This window comes from Wyeomyia smithii, chromosome 1 (genome assembly GCF_029784165.1).
Source record: "Wyeomyia smithii strain HCP4-BCI-WySm-NY-G18 chromosome 1, ASM2978416v1, whole genome shotgun sequence".
NCBI classification, from domain to species: domain Eukaryota; kingdom Metazoa; phylum Arthropoda; class Insecta; order Diptera; family Culicidae; genus Wyeomyia; species Wyeomyia smithii.
In genome coordinates this window covers 4,813,605-4,827,641 of record NC_073694.1, presented here as the reverse complement: position 1 = coordinate 4,827,641, position 14,037 = coordinate 4,813,605, and the positions used below count along the sequence as shown (strand labels likewise).

The 14,037-nt window shown below is 41.0% G+C and overlaps 1 protein-coding gene across 1 annotated transcript; it reads left to right on the top strand.

Annotated features, from left to right (window-relative positions):
- The first annotated feature begins 10,036 nt into the window (after nt 1-10,036).
- On the top strand, nt 10,037-11,688 carry LOC129726389 (39S ribosomal protein L38, mitochondrial). The gene is made up of 5 exons (XM_055683016.1): nt 10,037-10,264; nt 10,329-10,484; nt 10,544-10,907; nt 10,967-11,262; nt 11,321-11,688. Exons 1-5 carry the CDS (start codon nt 10,129-10,131, stop codon nt 11,605-11,607), a joined length of 1,239 nt encoding a protein of 412 aa, XP_055538991.1. The 5' UTR covers nt 10,037-10,128; the 3' UTR covers nt 11,608-11,688.
- The last annotated feature ends 2,349 nt before the right edge of the window (nt 11,689-14,037 follow it).

The window sequence follows — 14,037 nt, the reverse complement described above, 5'->3', positions numbered from 1 at the left end:
ACATAAGGTTCGGGTTTCTTGCTGAACAACAAGACACATTACTCACAAACCGAACTTCATTCTACATAAAGTACCGTCAACACCTGAAAGCAACTTAAAAGTTCATGAGAAGCTGCTTGTTTCCCTTTATTGGAACCTCAAAGTTCACATAAAGTTCAAACCTGAACTTCAAAACCCCCGGAAATTAAAGTTCGGTTAACATTTTATCCGTACTTCTAATCAGCACGAATATTCAGTAGAAACTGCTTGCTCCTCTTCATTGGAACCTTGAAGTTCACACAAAGTTCACACGTGAACCTCAAAGCCGCCGGAAATTAAAGTCCGGTTAGCATTTTATCCGTACCTTTAATCAGCACGAAAGTTCGGGAGAAGTCTATGTCGTACTTCATTTCCACTTCAAAGTTCATGTTAAGTTCTGACTCGTGCTTTACTCTACTTTGGCGAAAGTGAAGTTTGCTTCAGGATTAGTGATTAAAAATGAGTTTTTCAAAAACAATAAAAAATGTGGTCTATTTTATCATCATCGGAATTTTATTATCTAAATAAATGGCAAAAAGAAAACAAATCTATGATTCCAATAGGTAATATTAGGGTGCTTAAAGGTTTCTCTATCTAAACTATTTTTTGTTACCTTACAGGAAATCAATTATGAATTCAGATTCCCCTGAATGTGCAGGTCAATAGAAAAAATAAACCGGATGTAAGCTGTGAATTTCCGTTAGACATTTGCTGTGCGTGATGCTTTCATCCCTGGGCAATTTGCCCAAATCTTGAGTGTTTTTTATGTAGGCCACAGCATGATGTTGCCGGTTTTGGAGGTCCGAATCCATTTCTCGGACACCACCAAGAGTTCCCTGTGTTCCAAGGCGCTGGTCGTTTCGACTGCGGCACACAGCATATCTATTGACCGAAAATGTTTTTATTGTTTTTGAAAATTTACCATATTTTGTATATACTGCTTACCAGAATAAAATTTCAGTAAACGTTTGGAAGTAAAATATTGCGTACACAACTTTTTTCAATTACATTACCAACGATCTTCTGCAAAATCAAAACAAAATAGAGAACTGTCAGACTTAAGTTCACATTGCGCTCTGCGTGTATTTTTTCTGAACTTGAAAGTTCAGAAAAAGTTCCGCCTCAGCCTTTTCTAAACTTCCTAGTTCACATAAGGTTCCGCCTGTACTTTATCTGAACTTTCAAGCTAAAAGAGAGACCCGGTATGTTCCTAGCTATTAACGTGTAGGTAACGAAGAGAAATCAGCACATCGAGTAAAATCGATGCTGATCTCGTATAGCGGGAACGGAGCAGTGGTATGAATCTAGGCTTCAAAGAGGGAGGACTCGAGTTCGAAGCTTGTGTGTAGTAAGTTGCAAAAAAAAATTATGGAATTTAATAATAAAAGAAGCCAGACATTGTTCTTCTGATCTGAATTTCTTCAGTAAATGATTATCATGGGATTGATGAAGCAACACGTATGATGAGTGAGGGAATTGAAAAATTGCAAATTGATTTTTATTTTAAATATTTTGAAGTTTTCTTTTTGAGCTGAATAGCGCTTTGTTCAGCAACCTAACCGAACTTAATGTGAACTTTCTAGTTCGGTTTAGAAGCTGCTTTGCATGCTACTCGAAGGTTATTCAACAAATGCGAACTTGAAAGTACGGTTAGTTACTTAAAAATTGAGCTGAATAGAATTCTATTCATGATCGTTAGATTGGCTGATTTGTCTATGAATTCTACTTTTATCCGAACTTTTTGCTACTTGGGATCGATCGTGTAGAACTATGAAAAGTTATGAACAAAAATGGCTTCCCTGCGAAACTAACAAGACTGATTAAGGGACTTCGACGAATCGATGGTTTTTCCTGCCTCCGAAGCGTGCGCTCTCCAACATGTGGAGCACGATCATCAATAAATCCAGCCATCTGCTTCGCTGACGACGTGGACCTTGCCGGAAAAACTTTCCAGGCGGTTGCTCTAAACAGTACAAGCTGGAACGTGAGGCAGAAACGGAGCGCAATAGGACTCGCATAGGCAGTACGCTACTGTGATCGATGGAGATGAGTTAGAGATGGTTGATGAACTCGTGTACCTCGGATCATAGGCAGAGCCGCCAGATTTTATTTTGAAAATTTTGAAAAAAATTTTCTTTTTTTTTTGCTAGAAAGGCAATAGAATCCGGTATTTTTGTTCCAAAGTTTTCCCGCTTAGCCAAATGTCGAAAGTCTAGAAGAAATCAAACAAAAGGAATTTCCCGCTTAGTAAATGCCAGACGCCCAGCAGAACTCGAACAACCACGCTCGACGCCTGGGTTAGAATCCCAACGCCGACATGGGTGTGGGGTGGGGTGATCTACCCACAACCAACCCAACTGGTCTAGGTTTAGTCCTAGCCGACACCGGGAGATTTTCTGAGGCGAAAAATCTCTGGGATCACGCATTTCATCGCATGAGGAAGTAAAGCCGTTGGCGCCGGTCCGTTGAACAACGGGTCGTAAGTTAGGGTCCTGGGTGGAGTCGCCTCCACGAGTGGCGGAACCAGATCAACGGAAAATAAGTAAGAATAAAAAAATCGATTCCTAAAATTCTGTACAAATCTGTATTAAAAATCAAAATTCTGTGTGAATTCTGTATTCTGTATCATTTCTGTATCGTGGTCAAAAAATCTGTATAATACAGAAAAATCTGTATACTTGGCAGCCCTGATCATAGGTAACGTCAGCTAACAGTCGTGGCTACTTCTGACTCCACAAGATGTTGAGGTTTGGCAAACTTCGCCCCCGTACCAAGTCCACCATGTACAAGACGCTCGTGAGAGGTAATCCTCTACGGGCATGAGAAACGACGATGGTCCCATCTTCGGCGGAGTATGTGAGGATGGTGTATGGAGACGAGGAATGAACCACTAGCTGGCGCAACTCTACGGCGAATTCAGTATCCAGAAGTTTGCTATAGCTGGAAGGGTACAACGGGCGAGACATGTTGTAAGAATGCCGAACAACAATCCCGCAAAAATAGTGTTCTTCTCGAATCGGGTCTGCACAAATCGTAGAGAAGCGCTACAAACTTAAAATTTATTGCCGGGTCTCGTTAACTTACACTCAACATATTTTTCACGTTATTGTTACGTGAAATTTCGTGTACTTATTCATTTTCTTTAATTTTACATGATTTCTGTGACAAACATCATCTACGTGAAAATCACATGCATACTGTTTTATCCTTTTCTCAAGTAGCATCTACGTCAACTTGGCAACGTCAAACAGAATGAAGTATCGCGTGAATTCTCCGTGCGAAAATACACAGAAATTAAAATGGCGAAGCTGTTGTCTGATGTTGTCTTTGAACATGAAAGGAATTCCTCGATGACTTCCCAATAAGTAAGCTTTAGAAAAACCATAAGAGTCCGGCATCGAGATTTCACACAGATTCAGTTCAAATTGCGAGGACTTTCCTGAACATAAACAGTTGCAGCTAAGAGTGATTATCGCCAGCGAATGTCGCAATATCATTTTGCCATTTTGTATGTCGTTTAATTCATTTACGAATTGGCGATTTTGCATGCCCGTGCGATTTTTCAAGCAACATATTTGGATAATTTCTGAAAACTATTCCTAGTCTCTCAAGAATTTGGGAAACCGAAATTGAAAATTATACGTTGTATAAAACGTAGAACCTATCAGACAATCAAATGCTTTTCACTTTACCGGTAGTTTAATTCTACGTGAAACTCACATGAAATGCATATGTCTACTGAATAAGATTCACAGGATAAATCATCTCACCAGTTCATGATGAACTCAAATGACAATCACGTAAAATCTACATGAAAATGACAGTGGAAAATATTCACATAACTTGTTGTTTAGCTATTCACAGATTTTCGATTTTTATATAACATCGGAAAAAGTGCAATTTTCTGAGCAAAGCGTGATTTTTAAAACTTTATATCATTATTCTTCGATTTTTAAAAGAAGAATAAAGATTCGCTCTAAATCGCTACAATGACAGTTGGTATATGGGCGAACTGTCATTGTAGCGATTTCGAGCAGATTTCGAGCAGTTTTAAATCGTGATTTAAAAAGCGAAGGACAACGATACATTTTTTTTAAAATCACGTTTTACTTAAAAATTTCAGATCTTTCAGATGATATAAAAACTGATATAGCTAAACAACCCAATTATAACGTGAAAAATATTTTGGGTGTATTGCTAAGAACGGCACCACCACTGTGAGCTCGGTTAAAAAAATGACAGCTGTAACATTTTTTCGTTAATCTCGGTTCGACCTTACTGAAATCTCGGGTTTCGGATGTTCTGTGCCGAAATTTCAGTTTGGTGAACCGAGATTCACGTAAAAATGTTACAGCTGTCATTATTTTTTCAACCGAGCACTCAATGGTGCCGTTCTTGGCAATAAATTACCGAGACCCGGCAACAAGTTTTTGAATGTGTAGTTTGAAAGTGTAGTGAGTTAGATGCGAGAAATATGCGGTTTCGTTGTGACAACCGTGGAGAATACGTCAGCAAGCAGAAGTGAATCCAAATTGAGTGGTGCGTCCCCTATACTGCTGAACAGAACGGCCTGAGCGAGCGAATGAATCGGGCAGTCGTGGGAAAGATTTGGGCCATGCTCGACGATAGCGGCGTCGGCAAGAAGTTCTGGGGTTCTGCTATCCAGACGGCGGAATATTTGGCAAATCGCAGTCCTGCCAGTGCGATCGATCAACGGGAAACTTCGTGGAAAGGACAGAAGCCAAATGTTCGGTGCCTCAAGGCTTTCAGAGCAGACGTGTTCGTTCACATTCCCAAGGAAAGATGGAAGAAGCTGGTCGCGAAATCCGAAAGGCCATTTCGTGGGATACTCCCACTATAGCTATCGAGTGTGGTAGCTCATGCGCAAGAAGATCGTTGTAGCTAGAGACATAGTCTTCGTCGAGGGCAAAAGCAAAACGAGTCCGAAGCCCGACATCAGTTCCGATGTGTTTCTGGTTCGTGTAGTTCGGGACGAATCCGGTAGCGAATCCAACGATGAAAGCGACCCTAAACATGCTTCCAGAGAGTCAGATGATGGACCGGAAGGCCCGGATGGATCGGACGGACAAAGTGCATGTTCGAACCTCGGTGGGGCGGATGAAACCTACGGCAGCTGTGCTGATGAACCGACACAAGGAGACGGTGCAGAAGAAACGGAAGATGCATGGCAAGAAACGCAAGGTAGTAAAACAGGCCGAAACTGCAGGATTGGTATGCGGAGTACGACATGAATGGGTTTGACATGAATGCAACGAGCTTCGTCGAAAACCTGTCAAGTTCGTTTGCGGAAATGAAGAAGCTACCAGACTGAAAGAAGTAGTCCGCGATTAGATGGATTATCTCGAGCGGAACCAAACGTGGACGTTAGTCAAACTTCCCGAAGGACGAGTACCGATCACGTGCAATAGCTTTTCAAGGTGAAGCAAAACAAGTCCGGTGGGAAGGAGCGCTACAAGGCAAGGCTTGTGGTGCGTGGCTTCCGCCAGAAAGCAGGATTCGATTATGGTGAAACTTATTCCCGGGTTGCGCGTCTGGACACCGAGCGAGTTGTTTTCGCTGTAGCAAATGAGTACAGGATGGCAGTGCACCAGAAGGCCATGAACGGGCATTTGGAAGAGGAGATTTTTATAACCCACCCGGAGGGATTCGAGCAAGGTAAGAATCTGGTGTGCCGCCTCAAACGTTCACTATACGACTTGAAGTAGGTATCAAGGACCTGTAATGCGAGGTTCCGTGTGTTTGTGGAACGACTCGGCTAGTTCTATGTGCTGTACGTGGATGACTTACTTGCAGTCGTGAACTGAAAGCGAATGAAGCAGTGGAGCGGTGCTTGGCGATCGAATTTGAAATGATGAACATTGGAGAGGTGCAAACGTTTCTCGGCTTGAAGACTGATCGCGACGACCGGGAAAGGACTTTTCGAATTAGCCAGACAGAATTATTTCGTCTTTTCAACATGCTCGACTGCAATCCTCTTCCTTCCGATTGAGTGTCGCCTGCGCTCGAAAAAGGAAGAGGAAGCTTACCGTACTAAAAAACTATATCGAGAATTGATCGATTTTCTCACGTACGGACCTGTATGCTGCAGTCAGCTACCTGAGTCAATTCTAAAGCTGTCTACGAAACTGCACTGGATGCACGCCAAGAGGGTTTTGAGGTTGTTAGTGAAGGAATAAACACCGATTATGAAAGCATTCGTCAATGCAGATTGGGCGAAAGATCCGGTGGACGGCTGCTAAGCTGCTTGACTAGGAAGCAATCTACCATTGCGTTGTCTGCTACGGAAGCAGAGCTCGTGGCCTTGAACACCGCTATGTGTTATAGACGAGCTGCTCAGTTTGCTCAAGAAACTGGCGCAGGAACCGGAGAGCTCAGTGGTCTACTACCAAGATAACCAATCTTCGAGCACGGTGGTTTTCTTTCCAATTCTAAACGCTGTGAAGCAAACACATAGAATAAAGTGTTCTATATTTTGTACCTTCGAAAAACAAATGATGTGTGGGCACATTGTATTCGCGGCATTTCTGCATAACCTGCCGAACTGCGAATATTTGATCCGTGGTGGCGCGGGCCCCCATGAATCCCGCCTGGTAGTGCCCCACGAAGTGCTTCGCTTGTGGTCTTCGAGCGGAAGGTGCTGCGAATGGAGAACGGAGTGTGGAAAAGGCGAATTGTAAGTTTTCGCTCACCACCCCAGCTTTCACGGGGCCGATTTACCCGGCGGGCGGCGTAGCACTGGGGTACTTTCCCAGAAAGGGGTTAGATTGGGTGGAATTTAAATAAAATAAATAAAGAACAATAAAAACAAGAAAATAAATAAACGAAACTAAATAAAAACCAGACCTACTAACCTCTCGTCCTCCTCGCAGCAATGGTGGGTGTGTTAGTGATCCGTTGGCAGTGAACTAATTAGGCTGCTGGCCTTGTGGATGCGTTGTGCCCGTTTTGTCCGAAGGATCAATTTCTGCCACTGCACGACGTCTGAGGCTTAACCGCAATAAAAGCCACTGTCAGTTTGATTTGCTGCGGTCGGCGGTATCGATGTCTATCACTTTTTGATCCAAGAATTTTGCGGGACGACACTTAACGCTTCACTCGTCACAACTATTTTTCGGCGGACAAAAACGCGTCTTTTCTCTTCGGCGGTACAGAGCGATCTCCCCAAATCAAAACACCGCCTGACGTTTCTGCTCGATCGCGTTTTAAACCCACACAACCGCACTTGTTTTTCTTCGCCGTTAACGCACTTGTCTTTTTCGCCGCGGGAGGAGAAACGGGATCTAATTTTAACTTACACGCGAGACAATTCACACCAATAATTTAAACCCTATCTACTAAAACACTTATCACAAACTTTTAAATAAAATCTAACGAGTAAACTACGTATTAAAATTAACATGCAGTGGCGAGTATGTTGCTTGCCACAACAACAAAAATCAAAACAAAACTCCTACACACTGACAAGCAACATATCTTTACACGCTCGGCGTTTATCACACAAATTTGGGTTAATTGCAACCTCGAGGGTTGCAGAATGAACCACGAACTGCAGGAGCTGCTTGGGGAGCCATCTATCGTCCACACCGCTAGGATTGGCAGATTGCGGTGGGCTGGGCATGTTGTAAGGATGTCGGACGACAGCCCGGTAAAATGGTCTTTGAAACCAATCCTTAAGGGACGAGACGGAGAGGAGCTGGCGAACTGCAACCATGGACCGAGTGGAATGGAGACGACTCTTACGTACAGCAAAGGGCACACCACGGCTTGGGACTGTTTGTTAAAGTAAGGTATATTTTGTACCTTTCGAGTACTTTTATTTCTATTTGATCTTCCGTATCACTGCTCAAATTTCTCATCTCATTATTCTGAACTTAAAACTTCAGAAACATTATTTTTCGTGATTCCAAGCTAAGTGTTTTTTTTTAATTTTAGATATTCATTGTGACCTACAGAAGCAAGTTTTCGTCATTCTGGGATCAATTCAGGATTCTAGTTTTTTGCGAAGCATTTTTCGGCTCTTTTAGTTTAATTTGGAATTGGAAAAAGTGATTTGTTCACAATTCTGAATTCAGTTTTAGACTTTTCTTGTGGCCTTCGGAAGCGTTTTCCATCATTCTGAGCCTAATTTGGGATTATGTTTATGCGTATATTTTCGCAATTCTGGAATTAATTTTGAATCATTTTCTACGTCCTTTTTTTCGAAGCGTTTTTGTGCCATCATGAGATAAATTTGTTTGTGATAAACTTCTTTTTTTCGATTGGTGCATTGAGAAACGTTTTTTGGAAAATCAATTTGAATTCTCTTTGGTCTGGTATGGCTTTTAGAAATGTTTATCGCTGTTTTGGGCGCTTTTCGTCATTCTAAGCTTAATTTGGAATAATTTTATCTAGGCTTCTAGAAACGTTTTTTCTGCTATCTTAAGCTAAATTTTTCTTTTCATTCTGAGCTCGTTCCTTTTTGCGTCTTTACAAGCTTTTTTTCCGCAGGTTTGAAGTCTATTTGCCTCTTTTTTAATTTCTTTTGCTAGTTTCTATCATCCTCCCTGATCTTTAGAAGATTTTTTACGTTATCCAAACTTAATTTGAAATAAGTTTTTGTGGACAAATTGTTTTCGTCTTTCTGAGCTTTATTTTGAATTATTTTCTCTTCCAACTGTTCGAAGCTTTTATTTGCAATTTTTAACTCAATATTCTTTCTTGATCTTAAACAACTGTTTTCATGCTGCTTAAAGTGGGGTCGTTGCCTTTATTGACCTTTTCTGGCTTTTAGAAGGATATGTTGCAATTTGAATCTCGATTTGCAATAATTTCTAGCAGTTCTCAGCTCTATTTGGGATATTTTTATCTGGCTTTCAGAAGCGACCTTTCTTTATTATGTGCTTAATTTAATATCACTTACTTCTGTGGCTTTTGAAACCGTTGTATTTTTTCGTAATTCTAGGCTCAATTCTTTTTAAATTTATTTTGCTTTTTATAAGAAGTGTTTTTTACAATGGAGTCCTAAAGTTTTATTTTATATATCAGCTGGAAGAGTGCAATTTTCTGAGCAAAACGTGATTTTAAAAAAATGATTATCGTTTTCCTTCGATTTTTAAATGAAGGATGAAAAACTGCTCGAAATGCCTCAAATGACAGTTCTCTCATAAACCGTACATGAGCGAACTGTCATCTAAGACCTCTCAAGCAATTTTTTTCATTCATTTAAAAATCGGAAGAAAACATTAAACATTTTTTAAAAATCACGTTTTGCTCAGACAACGCGGCTTTTTCAAATGATATGTGGAAACTGGTATAGCTTTAGGGCCCAATTGGGTCCTAAAGTTTAAAATGGTTTTCTGATTTTTATATATCAGCTGAAAGAGTGCAATTTTCTGAGCAAGAAGTGATTTTTAAAAAGTGTTTATTGTTTTCCTTCGATTTTTAAATGAAAAATAAAAAACTGCTCGAAATGCCTTAAATGACAGTTCTCTCATATACCGTACATGGGCGAAACGTCAACTTAGACCTTTCGAGCAGTTTTCTACTCTTCATTTATAAATCGAAGGAAAACGATAAACTTTTTTTAAAAATCACATTTTGCTCAGAAAACGCGACTTTTTCAAATGATATATAAAAACTGGCATAGCTTTAGGACCCAATTGTGGATTCAATTTGAATTTTCTGTTTTTAAAAAGCGTGCTTTAGCAAATTTTAAAAATTATGTTGGCTATTTTGTGGTCTCTAGGAATGGTTTTGCCGCTATTCTGAGCTTAGTTTGGGATCATTTTCTTTATTGGTGTTATACACCCTTGAGAAAAATTGGGTAAAAACTGTTAATTTTTTTTTCTGATATAATTGCATATTTTTCTGTGCGGTTTCCACAGATTTTAGGATTTCTTCGAGTCATTGTGTGAAATTTTGATAACTAGGGCTGTGATGCACTTTCTGTAACGCTACGAATAATATTGCAACGCGTCGAACAATCAGCATTGAAAAATGCTATGACTGCGGTCGCGCTATGAACTGTCAAATGTATGAAAAACAAAAAAACATTGTTGATTTCGTGATTTTCACTTTGCACGCGAGTTTCGGCGAGAAAATAAGGGGGCAATGCTAGTGCAATCATTGTGTGGTGTGAATAACACCCGGTTAAATTATAACGCGTTCCGGTTATTCATCCGTCATGGTCATCGGCTGCGCGGAAAGGCCCCCGGTGTTGCCAGGACACTCGAACAGAGGCTAGCAGGTATGTTTACTGATTCGAGCGGTTTTATTTCGTAATCAATAATACTTCGATTGTTTGCCTGCAGAGGAACGGGCAGTTGATCCTGAGCTGGCACGAAAAGTAAACATAGGATTTCCGCATTTAAAACCGGCCCGATCAGCTGTACTAAAGGAACGGTTGACTCACCTCAAGGCACAGCGTGCCAACACAGAGCTGGAGAAGGCCTCCCGAACTCAAACTCGTAATTTGTTCTTTGATATTCTTCCTCTTGTCATTATTAGAATTTTATGTAAATTTTAGTAACCATCGACCCCAACCAAGTTAAGAGTGATTGGCTCAAAACTAGTGGCCCTTTTCACGTGCGACGGGTAGCAGAGCATTACGGAATCTTCGAGCACCTCTTTGGGGCGGCCTATTTTGTGCCACGTGTTAATTTGGATATTACTTTCTTCAACGGAGATACTGCGAGTCCAGTTTACTATGGCAATGTTTTAAAACCTTCGGAGGCTAGTCAGCAACCGGAGGTTGCGTTTGATTCGAGCTTTGATTTTCGAGCAACATCGGGAAGTCCAGTAAAAACATCTTCCTCTTTGTGGACGCTTGTTTTAACGAATCCGGATGGTCACTTTACTGACAGCAGTGCGGAATATTGCCACTGGTTTGTGTAAGTTAAAGGGTTTTATTTTGGTATTATTTTTCTGCTTAAATTTAGAAAATTTTCAGTGCCAATATTCCCAATGGAGACTTGCAGAAGGGTGATAAGGTTATTCCTTACCTGCAACCGATTCCTCCGAAAGGAACGGGCTTCCATCGGCATGTGTTTATTCTGTACAAACAGGAAAAGCGGTTGGATATGAGTGAGTTCAAAGTTGAGGAACAAAACATGGACTTAGCAGCTAGGACTTTCAAAACGTGCGATTTCTATCGTAAATATCAGGACGATATTACCCCAGCGGGGTTGGCATTTTTCCAGTCTGACTGGGATAAAAGTTTGATCGAGTTTTATCAAAACGTGCTGAGTAAGTTTTTATGAAACAGGAATTCTCGTAACAGTTTCTATAGTACGGCACATTTTAGAAATGAAACATCCGGTATTTGAGTACGACTTCCCGAAGCCCTTCCTGCGGGATCAGGAATGGTTCCCCCTGCGAAAGCCATTCAACCTGTACATGGATAAGTATCGGGACCCGAAGCAAGTTGCTAAAGAATATCTGGCACGAAAACTAGCCCGAACGCATCCCTTTGAGGGTCCGGAGACGCCGTTGCGTTTTCCAGGGGCGCACCCTGTGCGCAACGTTCCCTCCTGGCTGCGGACAGAAATCAAACGCGATCGGCTCGGGTGGGGAAGAATTAACGATGTGTAGAGTGGGGATGATGATAGATTTAGGGTTGCAAACAAAAACATAGAAATGAAAAATAAAGCATAGCAAGCTATGACAATGAAAGTTTCCAGTTGTCAGCAATTAATGAACATAAATACAATATGTTGCATCCAAATGAGAAACGGCTAAAGCGCAAAAAAAAATCATGTCAACAAAGCGAAAATGGTTAACTAACAAACCGAAATTTATTCCCAATCATGCACCGTTTAGAAGCGATATGTTTTACAGTTTAAACATGTAGCGAGTTGGTGGTTGCAAAAAGTGAAAAAAAATCGCGCGTGACGTACAAAGCGTGGAAAAGAAAGCTATTTTCTTCTTCCTATCACTAGCTAGCTGTAATCATGGGGCTATACTTGTTTTGAAGTACCTCTCCATTGATAAAACGTTGCACATGGTCAAGAGGTACATTCTTCTCAGCAATTTAGTCATCGTGCGTTTTTTTTTTTTTTTCAATTAGGGTGTGACAGTTGATAGACATTGTTTCCCAACCATTCGCATGATAAAGTAATCACATACGTTGGTAGGTACTTAATAATTAATCTGCCACCTTGAAATTTTTGATAAGGTTTTAAGAAAATAACAGGAGGGTTGTGTGCAAAGCCACGACCGCAAGATTGAAGTAGGATACTTTTACAAGAGAGATAACCCGGATACTTGCGAGTCAGTCTTTTTTCCTAGTAAATAAATGTTAACCGCTCATTGAAAAAAAAACAGTTTGTTGTTGAATTTAAAATCGGATAAGACGCTGATTGCATCTCTGTGTTACGCCGATAGCGGGAGTTATGGTGAACTTGCGTATGACGAAGTCATCGTATTATCTGTTTTATTGAATGGGAGAAAGAGGAATATTGTAAAATTTTGTAAACATTTAATTCAAACAATATTACCAAACCGTAGTCAGGCACTCTGATAACAAAGTTAAAGGCTGTTTTCACACTGAAAATCAGACAGCCAGCAGAAGTTTTGATTGCCAAAATCCGGAATGCTTGTGTAGTTGCCAAAATAAGGCATAGCTTCACCGGAGGAAGGCTGAAACCCTCAACCGGCAAGGATGAAAATAGTGGTTTCGCATTCAGGAACGGCATCGTAGTTTGGGATTCTATTCTATCCACCCGGCCGTAGGTTAACGTATAGCTCTACTTAAGGCTGTACATTAACGTACGGCCGGGCGAGAGGCCTAGATCATACGGCCAACACAATAGAAAGGTGTTTTCACATTGAAAATTAGACACGGCTTTACTGGAGTAAAAGTTGGCGAATGCATCAACCGCTAATACCGCCGCTATCGTACGAAAGCGCTTCGTTTCATGTGGGGAATAATATCAACAACGAAAAATGACGCGCGTCTAAGCACACACGAACTGTTTCGCCGTGCCGCTTCCATTTACTTCCTTATAACATCGGCCTCATGGAAGTACAAACTGCACCTACCGCTGAGGCTGTTGACATACTGCTACTGGTACCCAAAGCTATTAACTCTTCAAATCAAGTGTTTTATTTGTCCTCAAAAGAACAATTGTTCAATTCCATATCGATTATAATGCAATCGCATCTTTGTATTACTGACAGTAATATTCTTCTGAACAAAATGATCCAACTTTTCCATTAGAGGAAGTGCCGGCTGATGTACGACAAAAATCTCGCCCGATAGCTCAGCCTGGCAGAGGCTTGAGACGTAGTGACCAACCACAGGGCAAGTGATTTGTTTAATTTGAAGGCAGCCACAGGCGCAACCCGCTGTTATCCTCTGTTACTGCTGAGTGCTGATATCTGCTGCTACTGCTGTCAACGTTGTGGAGGTCCATCCAGGTCACCTTCCAACTAATAATTGTAGCTAGTTTTCCCTGAAACACTCTTTTATAGTCGAAATAGGCCACGCCTTTCTTTTCAGTTGTACCATTTTCTAATGTACTTTAGATGAATTATTCCACAATTCGCATTTGGTTTTTGTATCCAGCGAATAAACACCGATGGTGCTCTCACACACGCAACGATTTAACCCCTAACCGTATTGCGGCTTGTAACATCAAGCGATTCCGTTTGCTCGCTGTTGCGCGCTGCATCATGTTGCAACTTGGCAGCTGGGAGACGACGAAATTCTGTTCATGCTGATTTATTGACTTCATATTAGCTCTGCATAGTCGAACTAACTGTTTTTGTGAATGCGTTCTAACAGGGCAGTTTGTTATTCAAAATAGGTTATGCTGATCGCAGCCTTTGCGCTGCCCTTACAGTGGAGGGTTTACTAAATAAAGTAAAAATTAGACAACTACAACATAATTTGATTGCATCCCGCACAGAATGTCCGCTTGTGTTGATGCCAGAAAATTATTAACCTTCAATTATTTGTTTATTTGCCTTGAAAAAGGCATTTTGCGGTTCAAAATCGGTTGCTGATCGCAACTTTTGAGC